Source organism: Megalops cyprinoides, chromosome 11 (genome assembly GCF_013368585.1).
Source record: "Megalops cyprinoides isolate fMegCyp1 chromosome 11, fMegCyp1.pri, whole genome shotgun sequence".
Classification (NCBI taxonomy): Eukaryota; Metazoa; Chordata; class Actinopteri; order Elopiformes; family Megalopidae; genus Megalops; species Megalops cyprinoides.
In genome coordinates, this window is record NC_050593.1 from 25766153 (window position 1) to 25783604 (window position 17452).

The 17452-nt window shown below is 42.9% G+C and overlaps 2 protein-coding genes across 2 annotated transcripts; both read left to right on the plus strand.

The window, feature by feature from the left end:
* The first annotated feature begins 82 nt into the window (after positions 1 to 82).
* Positions 83 to 5653, plus strand: nfkbiz (nuclear factor of kappa light polypeptide gene enhancer in B-cells inhibitor, zeta). Its single transcript, XM_036540418.1, has 9 exons — positions 83 to 176; positions 466 to 917; positions 1916 to 2021; positions 2226 to 2372; positions 3211 to 3274; positions 3385 to 3551; positions 3667 to 3777; positions 4762 to 4929; positions 5411 to 5653. The coding sequence occupies exons 2-9, from the start codon at positions 649 to 651 to the stop codon at positions 5462 to 5464; spliced, it is 1086 nt and encodes a 361-aa protein (XP_036396311.1). The 5' UTR covers positions 83 to 176; positions 466 to 648; the 3' UTR covers positions 5465 to 5653.
* A 4534-nt stretch (positions 5654 to 10187) lies between these two features.
* Positions 10188 to 15617, plus strand: eed (embryonic ectoderm development). Its single transcript, XM_036540414.1, has 12 exons — positions 10188 to 10319; positions 12026 to 12178; positions 12339 to 12431; positions 12716 to 12781; positions 12955 to 13080; positions 13391 to 13472; positions 13583 to 13674; positions 13786 to 13919; positions 14012 to 14117; positions 14612 to 14770; positions 15035 to 15108; positions 15358 to 15617. The coding sequence occupies exons 1-12, from the start codon at positions 10218 to 10220 to the stop codon at positions 15482 to 15484; spliced, it is 1314 nt and encodes a 437-aa protein (XP_036396307.1). The 5' UTR covers positions 10188 to 10217; the 3' UTR covers positions 15485 to 15617.
* The last annotated feature ends 1835 nt before the right edge of the window (positions 15618 to 17452 follow it).

Sequence of the window (17452 nt, forward strand, 5' to 3'; positions counted from 1 at the left end):
ATTTCATATACACAGGTGTATAGATTATTGTATATAAAGGAATAACTACACATCTTTACCTTCTTTCTTGCATAGTGTCCTCCACCATCCAGGAGGGGGCAAAGAGGCTAGCTGACCATGTCCTGACTCCCTCAACTAGTCCCAAGAGACCTGCTTCTCTATACAACAATGTCCTGGTAACTAACCCTGTGCTTCTGTAGCAACGTGCTCTCAGCTGTCCAGCCACTTCGCATACCAATGTCCTGGCAACTGTCTTGGTATTACATCATTTTAAAAACTGTAGTGGGGCAGAGTGGTTAGGTTAACTAGACTAGTGAACAGAAACCAGTTTTGTAGGTTTGTATTTTAGTAGTAGTTTGTATTATTTCTGTTTCTAGTAATGTAATAATTCTGTAGTAAATATCACTGACTCATCACACTCTTTTGCCTGACAATATCTGACACTATTTCTCTTGGATATTCCAGACTCCATCTTCCTATGGCACTTCAAAAGAGGAACGGCCCTGTTCTGAACCATACTTGGACATCACCGACACCGTACTGCAGACAAAGTCTGCTCCTGTTTCCATAAGCACATTACAGGTGCAGGAAATTCCACCCCAGGCTGGACACCCATGCTCCACCCTACCTCCCCAGGAAGGCAGCCCCATGGAGATTAAGGCCTCTTGTTTGTACTCTACCATCGATGCCCAGGTCCTGTATCCTGGCAAGTTGTCTGAGGCCATGGGGAACACTTTTCTCTCTCAGCCTCTCACCCTCCAGCCAAACCCCCTACCTACTGCAGTGCTCCACCAGCCCTTTTCCTTTGATGCCCCCATGGGTATATCCTTCTTCCAGTGGCAGATTGAGCAGGAGGAGAAGAAACTGGCAGGACTTGCTCCAGAGCTGCTTGTAGCAGGGGACAGTGATGGAGACACGTGAGTTTGGAATCTCATAAATTACTTTACTTGGGTATGTACAGTATTTAGTTTAGCGCCCTGACTCAGGGCTACAAAATGTTGTAAGATAGATCCAGCGTTCCTCAAGGTTTAGCCAAATGCACATGTGAATCAAATGCCTTAGACCTGACTGAGGTTGCAACATTATATATCAGTAAGGCAGTAAATTTATAGCTTTCAGCCATTCGCGAGCTAATATTTCCATGGCTGATTTTTGCATCCCAATGATACATTACAGGGTGCAAGGACAGCAATGGAGTGTCATTGCTCTTAGACATCAGGGCTTCTAATTCATATGACAAAATAAAAATGTAATCTTCCACTTGACTGATCCGGACTTGTGGAGGAAAAGTTTTGTACCTGTGATTGGGCAATGTATTACCAGGAAAGGAATGTTGACTTTAGAAAATGCTTCACCTCAGGTATAGCTGACTACAGCTAAGTCTGGTCAAGGGAAACACAGCAACCAATAATCTTTTCCCCATATGATTATCTTACCCAGACACATTCACCTGAACTCAGCACAAAGAGCAGGCCTGCACCATTGCTTTTAAACAGAGGTTATACTCATTTTTCATAACAGAGAGGAATGCTGAGATATTTAAAAATGAAGAAAGCAACACACAACTGAATAATGAAGAAATAGACTGGAGTTGGCTAAAAAAAAGAATTTATTGTTACAGCAAAAGAACCAAAGTAGACACAGAAGCAGGAATTTTGACTGTATAAGCATTCGTTAGTGAATTTAACTTTCATAGAAACTGATACAAGATCATGAGTAATGTTACAGATGTGACCTCTGTTTTCATATCTAATCACGGGAAAACTGTGATATAAGAATGGCCTTTAATAAAATACCAAGTGGAAACCCCAATTCTCTCACAGGGTCAGTGACAAATGACAGAAATGACTCAAGTGAGAAGTGTACTCTCATTTGCAGTGCACTCTTGACCTGTCGTTTGTCTTGTGGTTTCCAGCTTCCTGCACATTGCTGTCGCACAGGGAAGGAGGGCTCTGTCCTATGTGCTTGCCAGGAAGATGGCCCTCATCAGCATGCTGGATGTGAAGGAACACAATGGTCAGGTGAGAATGTTCACCCGACCAATGCCCCCGACATAGTTCGGACTGGACCATAGGTTGTGCTCCAGCAAGATGCTGAGAGAACCAAGACGTGTCTGTGCATATTCTTCTGGGAGTTCTGACGAAACTCAGACGAACAAGTCGAAAGAACACATTTAGCATAATCTGTAACACTTATGTCTCTTGTCCTGCTTTTTTTTAACCCAGAGTGCTCTGCAAGTGAGTGTGGCAGCAAATCAACACCTGATTGTACAGGACCTGCTGACCCTAGGAGCACAGATCAACACGGCTGACTGTTGGGGTCGCTCCCCCCTGCACGTGTGTGCTGAAAAGGGCCACATCCTGACCTTGCAGGTGAGAACTGTGCCTCACAGGTATCTGTGTCTGACTGTAATCATGAGAGGATGTATGTGTTTGTTTGTGTGTGTGAGTGTATGTGTCTGACTTATAAGAAATGATGATGCAGTATTTCACCTTCTATTTCAACTGAAAACATGGAGTAATTCCAACATGTGCTTTTGCTGGAGAGAGCTTAAACTCACAGGGCTATCTATCCTTGTGTTTCTCTGTGCCATTTTTTGCTGCAGCTAGCTTTGACACTGTCTCTGAGTCTGTCATTCTGTCTGTTCTCCTGGGATTGTGTGCATTGTAATGACTTCCTCCTTTCAGCCACTACTGCATCACTGACTCATTTCCTTAAACAGCAGAAAACAGCAGCAGGGAAAAACCCCCTTTCTGGAGAGGTGGGAGAGAATCCTGCAGGACCGGCTCGACTGCACAAACACCTCTTTCATGAGAATCACAACCTCCACCTCCTCCACATATTTTCTTGACTATTAACCCTTGTCTGATTTCTCAACAGAACAGAAATCAAGCTTGTTTTAGGCACAGATAGCTAGCTATGCTTACCATCCAGACATTTGTTTCCCAGTTGATACTCACATGCTCTTGTATACCATGTGCAAATGTCCTTTATGCAGCAAATACCATGCATCTGTTTTTATATTATTATTCAAAAGCAATAAAGGTCTTTGTAGCTCTCCCTAAATTTCTTTCAAAGATTCTGCGAATGCAGAATTCTAATCTTTTTTTTTGTATTTGATTTGCATAGTTTGGTTAATCTGCAGCCTTAGTCTGTTAACAGCAAACGTCTGTACACTCACTGTTACCTGGTTCCTGTATGTCCTTGTAGGCCATTTACAGAACCTTGCAGGCCACTGGACAGCAGCTCAACATGGAAACCGTCAACTATGATGGTGAGGACTGTCACACCCCCTCGCCCTTGATACAAAGTACTAGTACTATACAAAATACTAGTGAAGAGACCTGGCTAACCATCAACATTGACCCCCCCTTTCTTCCCTAGGCCTGACAGCGCTGCATACTGCTGTGCTATCCCACAACACTGTGGTGCAGGAGCTTAGTGATATGTCCAGTCGCTCTCCCCTGACGCAGGAGCTGATGCAGCGGAGAAAGAGGCTTGGGGAATGTGTCTGCTTGCTCCTGCTCATGGGTGCTTCTTATAAAACCAAGGTCTACAAGCAGTCTGACACTTCACATCCACACAACACAGATGCCCTACAGCCTCCAGGTGGTCACATCCACTCATACTCACACCTCTTCGTCGTTTTCTCCTCTTTTCTGTCAGGACCATAAAAGCGGGCGCACACCCCTGTACATGGCTGCAGAGGAAGCTAATGTGGAGCTGATGCGTCTCTTCCTGGATCAGCCTGACCCACTAACCATTATCAACGAGAAGGTAAGTAACCCAGGTCACCATGACAATGAGCTCTGATTGAAGAGGTTGCTATAAATCTGTAGACAGAGTTGCCACCTGTGTATGTGTGCAACCTGCATTTATATGTTTATATGTTTGCTTGTGTAAAATGCAGATGCAGTAGTCCATCACTTACATGTCTGAAGTATCCCTCATCTAAACAATCATACTTGACAAAGGTTTGGGTCAGTGGGAAATTGGGGATTACAGACAGTTGGTGTTAGAAAGAGTGATACTTGAGAATTAACCTAAATGCCTATAATATACATATAATAATCTTTACTAGCATCATATTAAAGTATAAAGACAGAACAAGTATAAAGAAGTATAGAAATGTATAGATAGTGGACAAAAACAACACTACAATGTTCATTGTCTGGCAATGCTAAAACATAGCCCCAGGTTCTACCAAAGCTGTCTAACATCAGATGCCAGACTTTCAACAAACACTGCTGCAGCTTTCAACATGGTAAGTCTGGAGATGAGCAAGCTGGTAATCTGTAGATAAACAGTTCACATGGACGTGGATCAGGTACTGATGTAGATCAGCACCTTCCCTCAACTGTGCAGCTGCCTGTAGCTAACTCTCTGCTCACATGTGCAGCAAAAGAGACATAAACATTTTACAGGCTAAATAGATGATGGATAAAAAATGCAACATTTTCATGCATTTCATAATTAGTACACAGCACTGGACCAGTTAAATGCTTGTGGAACTCTGCAAAAACATCCCTGAGGTGGAAGAACTGATATAGAATGTATTAATTGTGTAAAATTAAAACCGGTTGACAAACTGACAGCTGGTAAGAGGCTGTTGTGTAGCGTAGGAGGGTTATAGGGTTATGTGGATATAAACATATAAAAAAATAAACCAATTACAGATATGATGCTGGGATCAGTGCTACTTTGCAGCACGGGCCCTGACTGTAACGCTGCCAACCCCCCTTTTCCTTGTGCCTCCTACAGGCATACAGTGGAAACACAGCTCTCCATGTGGTCAGTTCTCTGGAGGGGAGGGTTGCCCAGGTGGACGCGGTCAGGCTGCTCATGCGACGGGGCGCTGACCCTGGTTCCAAGAACCTGGAGAACGAGCAGCCCATCCAGCTGGTACCAGAGGGTCCCGTGGGGGATCAGGTGCGTCCGAAACCGGCACGACACTCCTAACCCTCTACACTCAGCACTACGCTTTCCACACCCTCTACATCTAGCACTACACCTCCACATCCTCTACAATCAGCACAACACCCTCCAGATCCAGCTTTATACCTTTCACAACCACTACCACACCCTTCACACCCAGCAGCACACTTTCCACAGCCAGCCGACTGTCAGAGCTGGTAGGGAACAGGAATGTGGTGAGTGGGATGTGTGTCTATATCAGCGACTCTGCTTGTGAATATGGGATTCTTTGTTAGACCTTGAGCATTACTGTGTTTAACTGTATGTGAGTTTCTGTGTGATTTGATGTGCTCTGTAAGAATGTACCTCTGAGTGTGTGAGCCTCTCTGACTGTGTGGAGGTCTGTGTGTGAGACATTGTGTGGGTGTGTGATACTTTGTTGGTGTCTCTGGCATTGTGAGGGTCTGTTTGTGATTGTGTGCGATTCTTTCGGCAGGTACGACGCATCTTGAAGGGAAAAGGAGCCCAAGCCAAGTCTTACTCTCTCTAGGCCCCACATTCTGTCTGTTCAGAACCACTGTCAGTTAGGCAGTCCAGTCTATGTAATCATTTGCTGGTATGAGGCAGATGTCGGTTGTTTCCGTGAAACAGTATTAACATTGTTCACTACAGTGTAGTCAGGAGTAGTTTGAAATGATTTAATTTTGTTGAAATCAATTAAGTGTGTGATCCCCTTTGAAGGCGCTATCATATCGCTTCAGTCATAATGAAGCCAATCCATATAAACCTGAACTGATATGTGGACACTGATAAATGTAGTGTCTGTCTTGGTCTCTATCTTGGTTTGGGTAGCTTTGAAAAGCTGGTGAAGGTTTAGTCTACTTAGTCATAGACAGTGATAATTAACAAACAGGTATATGTATAGTATGTGTAGATTAGCACTGCATAATATGTGTAGATTAGCTAAAAGGTGGCTGGATAATATGTGTGGATTATGTCTGTATAATATATGTATGTTAACTGACATGTGTCTGTGTGTGTTCGTGTTTGCTGACAGATGTCTGTTTAATATGTGTAGGTTACATCACTGATCTCTTTAAAAAGTTTTCTTGTGCTGGATTTGCTGTCTCAACTGTGCAACAGCAAAGGATATTTTACCCACAGATAAGACATTCCTGCCAGTCACATAGCCTGAGGCATTTAGCCCCTCCTTCTGCTGAGATGCTGAGCCCAGATTAGTTTCTGGCAGGTACCAGCTGACTGGAATGCAGGCAGAGCACAGGGTGCTGATGAACTCCGGGTGAGAGGGTAAAATGACTGTTTCCTGCTCAGCAGTGGATAAGAGTGTAAAAAGGCTGATGGTGCAATTGAGTATACTGCTGTCATTGTTAGGATTTTGCACCAAAGTGTGAAACAAAAACTATACATTTGTTATACTTCTAGACACTTTTATTATGAGGAGTTTTTTCTAAGGTGTACAAGGTTGTGTTTTACTTGAGTGTGGAGTACATGATGACCTGTATTGTAAGGTGCCAGAAGAGATACAGGACCCAGGATGCCCTGCAAAGTAATGCTGTTGTTACTTTCCTGATGCAACAGTCATGTATAATGAAATATATGTATACTGAGAATGGGCGTTATTCTTCATCTTTCACAGATTGTATATAAGTGATGAATGAGAAGTTGTGATTTGCATAATCGCAGTTAGATGTCCACTAGGTTGGGCTGGACTCCCAAGTAGCTTGGTTGGCAGTGTGGCCTGGGTTTTAAACTGCATGTGTCATCTGCCTACAGTGAGCAGGAGCCCACAGTGGTTGAACAATTTGGTGTCATTGTGTCAGGGATAGAGATGGGTAGACAAGCCAGGATTCCCCATCACACTGCTATCAGGCATCCTGCTGGTCAGATTACGAACAGTTGAGTAGCACCTTCACTCCAGTGAGTGCCCACTTCACTGTAATGCATTGTATGACTTGTAGTGTGAAAATGGCTGCACAAGCATGCATATGGATCAGAGGATTGCACAGGGCCTCGTCCTGCCCTCCCACAAGAGTGCAGAGGTGGTATAGTGAGATTAAGTAGTACAACTGAAGATGACCAAAACTGAGTTTAAGGTGGGGGGGTGCAAAATGAATATATATATAAATAAATAAAAACGTGAACTGGGGTGATGAGGTGTCTTTATATATTGTATAAAGGTTCCTACAATGAGGTATTAATGCCAAATGTTGGAGTGACAGTAGGGGGAAAGAGGGAGGCATTTATGAGCATTTGACTCAATGGAAGTTAAATTTAGGGTTGATTACTGGGCTTGGCAAGGAGGAAGATGGCTCATTGCCAAGAGTTTTTTTCAATAGATGTTTGTTTAAACTGCATGGTTATTAAAAATTATTGAATGCAAATGAAATAAAGGAATGATAAGATATTATCTATGTGTCATTTTACTTGTTAAGCCTTGGTTAAGTTGTGCCAAAATTCCACTCCTTTGTACTCTGTTTAATCAGATAGATTCCAGGTAGATATGACACAGCCTGAGACATTGTGACAAGTCCTTACACTGTTGAAAGGAATCCACAAATAACTGGGTGATAAGTCTTCATTTTACTTTGTGGGGACTTATTCCCACAGTGAGGTGAAGGCAGAACTCAGGCCAGTGTTGCTCGGAATGTCTTTATGTGACAGTCCCAATGTCCAGTTCACACTGTGAGAATAAATGTGATTTACCCTGGATGTCTCCAATTTAGACTACAATTTAGACTGTATGTTTGTTACAAGTTATTACACTGATAATGTGTCCACAATGTGGGGACCAGTCACCACTTGCTCTGCAGGACCAAGTTTTACATAGAAAACAGGACTCCAGTTAACACAGAGGAATACATCTTTACACTTCAAATTAATCTGCATTTTTTGCTTAGTGTGGTTTTCCTACAGCCAGAATTGGTGTTCACACTGTTAGACCTCTGCTGTGAAAATGAGGCTCCAGGATTCTGTATCTCTCTGCTTTACTACTTTTTCCCCCACTCGTTTTCCTCATCTTAGCTTTCATAAACAAACACTTTTAAGCATAAAATTTGACATAGGGTTAATACATAAAAGTCTCACTTCTTTTTAAAATTGTCCAGTTTGTGTGCTTCTTTTTTCTGTCTGCAGCTGTGACTAAACTGGATCTAAAAATGTAAGTACCATCACCATGGTACTTGGTAATGAGAGTTCAGGAATGTTCCTGTGGAGTTGCTCTCATTTCACTTGCTTCAAAGACAGTCTTTTGCAGAGCGACATGCATAGCTTTAGATGTCATCCATTTATACAGCTATATATTTACTGAGGCAATTCTGGACAAGTATTTTGACAAAGAATACAACAGCAGTGGCCCATCAAATAATCAATCAATAAAATTTTATTTGCTATAGGACATATGTGCTGCACATATAGCATAGTGCATTTTCCAATCATCATCAAACCAGCAAACCAGCAACGTTGCATGCCCTGTTCCCTACCACCAAGTGTGTACATGTCAGACATCAGATTGACCGTGAAAATCAGCAAATGGGGAGCTGGTGCAAACATCTCATACTTCTGTTTCAAGGGGTTTGGAGTTGCAGCTAGAGATGCATGAACATCTACCCTGTAAAACCATGTACAGCACTTGCACTATATAAAACGTACATGTCTTGCTCTGGCTTATTAGCTTTTACAGCACATTGAAAAACTTCACAAAGACTTGCTGTTTATTTTTTACTTTTCCAGGTGCAAGAACAAGGATGTATACACACACGGTTAAACATTCACATTGGGAAGAGAGTACTACACAGTAAAGCTCTATTCTGATTATCTGACTCATTTGCATGTGAAATGCTTCGTTATTCAAATCTCTGTAGCCATGCATACACACATGCACACTACATATTCCAACTGATACAAATGGGGCACACGTGGTTTCTTTGCATGTTGGTTCAATGTTACCCATCATTTGACTAATATATTGTGTAGACATTATAAAGGCGTTTTTGTGTCTCATTGATTTACATATTTCAGACAGCTTTCACACTGACTGCACGTACTGTCCAAAAGTTGTATGTTTTCATCAGTGTAGGAATAGTCTTTCTGTTCTGTCTCCAAAAAGTCATGAGCCTTGCTGTATGCTGAATTCCTGTGCACAAAGAACAGAATCAATTACTGGTATTGTTAATAGTTTAATGCTTAATGCATTTAATTCTTTTAAAGCACAAAACTACCAATTACCATATCCTAGGTCAGTACTACTGCAGACTTTAAAGTTTTTGCTGCCCTCTAGAGGAGAGTAAGATATAACAGGATTACTGAGCGCTGAAATCTGATTTACACCTCTTCTCTCTAAAATGTTTGAACAAAAACGAGGTTTTAGGACTCCTTTAAAATTGCAATAAGAAAGCCCTAACTTAGCAAAGCAGCGAACTACGTAGGTTCAAATAATAGTCATAGTATAGGAACCGCTCATGTAAAATCTGAGTAATACACTTCTGCCTATTGACTGACAGCGCCACATTCATTCATACGCCTTCTTAAGCTTACATCTTCTACTTACATTTTTCAATGCTATACTTTAGCCTTAATGACATTGCACAGAGCAAAGTCATGTGCTAAAAGATTGAAATTGCGAGTGAGTGCGTACTACTAAAATAAGATTGCACTGTATGCAATGCAATACATTATGTAAAGTTTTGTATATAGTCGTGAAATTACTTTTTCAAAGAATACTCGTGCATACCGTACTTCTGGAATTGTGAATGGTGACGGGAATTTAAACATTAAAAACTCCACATCCTTCTCGTTTACACTTATGGTTAGTGATTAACAATAAAAATATACACAAAACCTCCATTCCTCTATTCTTGAAGTATCTTGATGACCAAACTAAACACCAACGCCACTGATGATCTAAAAAGTGAATGTGCAATCCATCATAGCTACTAATATTGCTAATACGACAGAGCTAGAAATAAACATATAGCTTTTAAGCTCTGACACTCTGCTACCACTCTTAGAGAGGGTAGCTTTGGTTTGGCTTCAGTAAAATGTGTTTGCTTGTATGCACGTTATATTTTCATCTGGTTTCTCACTCACTGGTACAGATGTGATCGTGGTTCTGGTGAGACGGTGAATATATTGTTATATTCAGTCATAACAGAACATCTTTGGCTCTATCGTGTTTCTCGTTTGAGACCCACTTTGCAGCAGTGTGGCAGTGGGAACCAAGATCATGCGCATCGGTTTCCGGCAGTGTGGCCACAAGTGAAGGAAGAGGAAGACGAAGGGGGAAGATGTCTGAGAGCCAAGGCGAGGCGCGAAACGAGATGCCGGCGAAAAAACAGAAATTGAGCAGCGATGAAAATAGTAATCCCGATCTTTCGGGTGACGAAAATGTAAGTACGGAGTCTGACTGTGCCCCAACAGAGTGTATTTCCTAAAGAAAAAATGCGGTGTTCCCATGATGCCCGCGTATTCGACTTTTGCATTTTACGATGAAATATGGGTTGTAGGGTAGCTCGCTCGCTAGCGACTAGCGATCATGGGGGATGCTGGATTAAAGAAAAGACTGGACTGTTGTTATCAGATCTGGCTAGTTAACAGTAGTCTCACGCCAGTTAACCTCTGCGATTGGGTTGAGACAATATGGTGCTCCTTGTTAGTAGTTACCTTGGTTTTCCATCCTAAATGTAGAATTTGAAGCCATGTTTTCGTAGTCTGGTGAAAAAAAGGTCGGCAAGACAAAGTACAGTCCAATATGTTCCCGACGAGATATTGGGCCTCGGTCTGCAGATCATAACTATACTTCATCTAGTTACCCACTTCAGTTACTCATAATGTTGGTAGTCAGTAGTAACTTTAAAACGATTTTTAGGAACAGTGCTTAAATCGAGTGACATTCAAATGACTAATTAGCTGTAACAAAGCAGGCATATAACGCCTGGTTTAGCTAGCACGCTACCTTACTGGCTAGAAATGTTAGCTAAAATGTCTAGCCAACAACCTTTTTAACATTTTGTCTGCGTGAGGGGAATTTTCACAGTCATCCTACAGCCATGCTAACTGGAGATGCAACACTAAAAAGTACAACGTTACCTAGGTAATTGCTGTTATAATTGGCTGTAGTTGTACTGGACAACAACATTTAAGTAACTATTACAGTAACTAACAGGCTCAATGGTCAATAAGCGACCTCAGCCAACTGATTGTCCTGTAGACTAATTACAGCATAGGATGCACAAGTAGCAGTCATATGCTAACGTTAGCGAGCTAGCTAATCTACGTCGAGTAGTGATAAGATGTCACCATGCCTGTTTAATCTTAACTCGCATTTCAGTAGTTTGACTTTTTCGTTCCTTCTTTATTGAAGTAAATACGTAGTGTGTTTCCATGATGGCTGGATGAGCAACACGTAATTCATATTCTAGGCACGGCGTGGGTAGCTAGAGATACATAGTTCGGTTAGGCTATGTAGCTGTTTAGCCACCTGTGAAATCATTGCCTTTGGCGTTGCGTCTGATTCATTGTGGCGGGGTGTGCGAAGCAGAAAATGTACTTTCTGTACTTTCCGAAATCCAATCAAAATGCGCCCACAATCCACGTGAGGAATCGACGCAATTCGTGGGTTCTGGCGCCAATTAGAAAATGTAATATATTGCCCCTACTCTGTAACTTTTCCATGTCTACATGCTTTTACGGTAAATATTTCTTTTGTTGTTAGTACGTATTTGAGTTTTTAAAAAATAAAAAGAAAATGAAACAAGGAATATGAAAATGTGACGGGAATTTTCGTGTTTTGAAGACCATGGTGGTTCAGAGCTCTCTTTCTCTAACGGTATTTTCGTAATATTTTACACAGTATTATATATATATATTTTCAGTTTCTTTATTCAGTGCATTGTGTGGTTGATATCATGGACTTGTATGTGACAAGAAAAAAGTGTACTCAAAAGCCAATAAATTCCATATTTTATAAGCTAGCGTCCCCCTTGGAGTTATAGTCCATACCCAAAAGGACAGGTGTCCAGATCACCTGGATCTGCCCTTCGGACAGCAGTCCCATATGGGGTGGGTGTTGATTCAGGCGTTTTTATGTTCACAGGATGATGCTGTCAGCATCGAGAGTGGGACAAACATGGAGCGCCCTGACACACCCACCAACACGCCCAATGCCCCCGGCAGGAAGAGCTGGGGCAAGGGCAAATGGAAATCCAAAAAGTGCAAATACTCCTTTAAGTGTGTCAACAGCCTGAAGGTGAGGCCTGAATGCACAGTCATCTGCTGAAGTCTGGAGATTGTACTGTGGCTTGGTAGTCGGAAGACGGTGATCTGCTATAGAGTTCAGATGGAGAGAGGTTCATGTGGTCTAGTTGAAAATGTTCAATAAAATTGTACATCGTTGCTTTCTTGGATAGGAGGACCATGGCCAGCCCCTGTTTGGAGTGCAGTTTAACTGGCACAGTAAAGAAGGGGACCCCCTGGTCTTTGCCACTGTGGGAAGCAATAGGGTGAGTAATGGTAGAAGACAGATGGATGTATGGACAGATTGACACACATACTTAGATGCAAGCTCTTTTGCGCTCAGTTGTAGCAGCAACAGCTGTAGCCAGTAGGCAGATGACACAGCAGGGTTTGAGTCTGGGACCACAGGGCTTAGACTTTGCTCAGTGGAGTGTAGTGTGAGTTTTTGAGGAATTGAGTTCACCTGAAATACTTCAGTTTCTCTCCAGATGGCACTTTTCAATTGCCACTGTTTCTGCACGTGACACTGTGAATGCTACTCTCTCTGTAGGTGACTCTGTATGAATGTCATTCCCAAGGAGAGATCCGCCTCCTTCAGTCCTATGTGGACGCTGATGTATCCTTTCATGCTCTGGCTCTCATCACTTGGTGAAGTGGACAGCTGTGTGGGGAGTTAGGAGCGGTCTTTTGTGGTGGTGGTCTTTGCCAGACATGAAGTGGTGACGGGTGGGAGTGTTGATCAGCGGTAACATCAGGCAAGAGCATTTCCTTGACCGTGGCTCTGAACAGGCGGATGAAAATTTCTACACCTGCGCCTGGACCTTTGACACCAGCACCAGCCACCCGTTACTGGCTGTGGCCGGGTCACGCGGCATCATACGCATCATCAACCACATCACCATGCAGTGCATCAAGGTGACTGCCTCGAAACCTCTCACACAACCATGACACCTGGCACACAAGATAGGGTGTACTTATTGACATGTCAGTCATTATCACTATGAACTTTACTGTTACTGATGTCATTCCTCCTCATTCCCCTCCTCCTCCTTTTCTTCCTTGTTCACATTGTTCTTCTTTTATTATTATTATTATTAGCTGTTTGTTATTTCTGAATACGTTGTGAATGTTGTGGTGGTGAAAGGAAGTACAGAAAAGTTTTGAGTGCATAACATTTTAAATCAGAAAGTAGTACCAGTGTTTAATATCACCGTTCAACCTGCAGCACTATGTGGGACACGGGAACGCAATCAACGAACTGAAGTTTCACCCCCGAGATCCCAACCTCCTGCTGTCCGTCAGCAAGGGTAAGGTGCCGGTCTTTCCCGGAACTTGGGTCATTCCTGTCAGCCGGTTATTCGTAGATCCGTGAGCTTGTGTCAGTGAACAACGAAGGCTATTGGCTCTTTCTCCACAGATCACGCCCTGCGTCTGTGGAACATCCAGACGGACACCCTGGTGGCTATATTCGGGGGCGTGGAGGGTCACCGAGACGAAGTCCTCAGTGCGGTCCGTCAAGACATGAGCATTGGGGGGGAGGGTCTGAATGGTGAGGTGGTTTTACTTCAAACAATGTATGTGTAATGCTCGGGGGGTGTAACAGTTCTTCTGCTCCCGTAGGACTTTGACCTTCTTGGGGAGAAGATCATGTCGTGTGGGATGGATCACTCCCTCAAGCTGTGGAGGATCAACTCTGAGAGGCTGCAGCGAGCCATCCGTGGCTCGTACGAGTACAACCCCAGCAAGACAAACAGGTGAGGGTCCCCCCGAAATGAATTCGCATGTGCGTGGGGAGCTGGGCACGGCCCCTGCAGAACAGACTCATGGGACTGTTTCTGCCCCGCAGGCCATTTGTCTCCCAGAAGATCCACTTCCCAGATTTTTCCACACGGGACATTCACAGGAACTATGTGGACTGTGTCCGCTGGTTGGGGGACCTGATCCTGTCCAAGGTAAGAGGACAAAGGTGTTTTAGTGACACACCTGTGTGAGACACTGGCAGCAGAACCGTCATGGAGTTAAATTGATGCAATAGTGTTTAATACTGGTCAGCTGGGGAGCACTAAATTAACAGTGAGTAAATGAATATAATATTGTTGTATAGATGAAAAAAATGCACTTAATTAGCCAGAAGAACATGCTACACAGTACAGAAAGTGATCTAAAATATACTGTTGGGGAATAAAGAAATGCAGTTGATAGAGTAAAATCTGTGTTGTGAGTTAGAGTGTAAATGTAGAGGTGTAAAAGGATTTGTGGAGGTTACTGCCGTTTACATTAGCTCTGGACTGCAAGGGGGTGCTCAACTGATCTGTCTTTCTTAAAATTACTGAAAGTGTTTGATCCTTTTCTCAACTCTCATGCTCTCCTTTCTTATCTTTTTTTTCCCCTCTTTCTCACTGTGCCTCTCTCCTTTCCCCTTGTCCTGCTCCTTCTCTCTGCCCAGTCATGTGAGAATGCCATTGTGTGCTGGAAGCCAGGCAAGATGGAGGATGATATTGACCGCATCAAGCCTAATGAGTCAAACGTGACCATTCTCGGGCGCTTTGACTACAGCCAGTGTGACATCTGGTACATGCGCTTCTCCATGGACTTCTGGCAGAAGGTAATGAAGGTTTCCAGGGTCGCTGCTGTTGGACTGTATCTGTATGCTGACATCTGGCGATGCTGGACCATAGTGTTGAGGTTGTATGGAGTTTGTACCTAATGCAGGGATCATTAGTAATGGTTTAGATGCCTGGGAACTTAGTGGGATTTTTATAATATAGTGTATATATGCTATAGATATTCTCAGTAGTTTTGGATTGGTTGTTGGGATGTTGTGGTATGGTTGTGGTGAGACCAATACAAGGTTGTGTCTCTCCTGTAGATGCTGGCTCTCGGGAACCAGGTGGGGAAGTTGTATGTGTGGGACCTGGAGGTGGAGGATCCCCACAAAGCCAAGTAAGATACACATTCATCTGTCCATCAATCCATACACATTAATCCATTCTTGTCTCTACTCTGTCAACCTTACAGCAGGCAGAATTGTACATATCTTAAGTACCTGTTTGCTGAAAAGCTGTTATAGAAGACAGTAATAAAATGGTTGCATGGTTGGCCTGTTAGTCACGTGTCAGAAACTATGTAGAAGGGTGTGCTTGTCTTCAACCCGTATTTGAGGTTCTCCTGTGCTCTCTCTCCACCGGCCAGGTGCACCACTCTTACCCTTCCCAGGTGCACCTCCGCAATCCGGCAGACTAGCTTCAGCCGTGACAGCAGCATTCTGATCGCCGTGTGTGACGACGCCTCCATCTGGCGCTGGGACCGGCTACGCTGATTGGCCTCCACTGCTGGGAGAAGCTCCGCTGACTGGCTGCTGCAAGGTCATATGATCAGGGGGTTGCCCTGGTTCCAGGATCCATAGCCCTCAGACCAGAGATCTGTGGCATTTTTTGTAAACTTGGATGATTCTTTTCACTGCTCTCTGTTTCTTGTGGGTTACAATAAAAATAAAATTTTATTTTTCTAATGTTGGTGTGCTGTGTTTCTTACATTAGAAAGAAACCGGACAAATGGAAATGCGCTGCTTCAGTCTTGGCTTTTTTTTTGGGATTCTACAATAATGTAGGAAGAGTCTTGTTTCCCTTCTTTGTACTCTTGTCAAGAACATCTGTCTTTATAATGTGGTGTTCCAAAACTAGATGTGATACTTATTTTCCTGAGACGAGTCAAATACATTGCTGTCTGCTTAGAAATACTGATACAGGAATCAACTCCAAGTAGCAATCGAAAATAACAGGATAGTCATGTCTATGCTAACAATATTGTGTACTCCTCTCATAAGAATCATCGTGTAATAAGATACCCATTGTGTCACTGCATGGGACTGAGTATTTTGTATTGTGTTATCTTCCAAAGCCTCTAGCATGCAAACATTTTGACAATGAGTACCTGGATGAAAGCTGACAAGAACAAGCAAGGCTTCCTGCAAATTAAAACCTACCTTTCTGAATCTTGAGACACACTTGTCAATTGTGTACTCCATTGTGTACACAAAGATTCTGAAAGACCATGAGTACCATAATGAAGACATCACATGAAAAATAATGGAAGCCTGCAAGGCAACTTTGTGGCTTACACAGGGTCAGTTATGGAGACATTCTTTGTAAACAGCTGAAAACAGTTTTTTTGATTTTTAAATTTATTAGAAACTGGCATTTCCTTCATAACATGCTTTAATTGCCAAGGAAACAAAAAAAAAATTCCTTCATTATGCCTTGTTTCAAAGCAAAGCGTAATTGATATATTGAGTAGGAAACAAAGCCCATTTCAGAAGCCCTAAAAGTGGCTCCAACAATAAGAATGTTCTTTCTTCATTCTTTTGCTTACACGTACCAGAGGTTCTCCACTCTGGGCCTAACCTGTACGCTTCAGAGCCATCAGATGCCTTCCCTGTGTGTAAACCATATTAGCTTTGGCACACCATGGAGAGCAAAACCAGAATCTTCTTACTGTTTCTTACAAAACTTCACAAGAAAATACCTGTGCTCTGTTTTTTTTTTCCTTCTGATGCCCTCCATGAAATCTCTGTTGTGACAACATTGCATGTTTTTTTGACCTCGCGGTGAATGGTGCCGTTGAGGAGTGCACTTTGTCTTACTCACGTCATGTTGTTAGTGTCAAGAGGGCCTTTACGCCATAGTGCTGAATGCGGGAATGTGCCCTTATACAGCTGCACTGAGGGTGAAAAGGAGTGCTTATACAGCGGGGCTGAGTGTCAAAATGGGCTACCCCCAGAAGAGGGCACTGAACCCCAAAAAAAAAAAGATTTGATCACCCTAGGAGACAATCTGATCAGAAAGCTCAGTGCTTTCATAAAACGGACCCCAAGGGAGAATCTGAGATGTATGCACAGCTGTAACATGCCCCGTGTGAGAATCTGATGTTGAAGCTCATTAGAACATAATCTTAATAGATACAGTACAGGCATCAGGTTAAGCTCATCCAGCCATGGAAAGGATTACGAGATCAATACTTCCGTCAAGAGACTGAATGGATAAATAAAGCTTGTGACTTCAGGGGAAAACAAGAAAAAGGATGCCAAGGATGTAGAGCATCCAGAGGACCACACTGGAGTGCAATTGGTGAAGACTGGACAAAGCAGAATGTCCATATGGAACCGGAGTAAGGGTCTGGTGTTTTAGAGCAGTTCTTTGGGTTGTATTCCAAGCTCTGAATATAGTTTGCTCATATGATGGACGAGGGCGTTATGAGAATATGAGAGGAAGAGGAGAGAGCAGACATG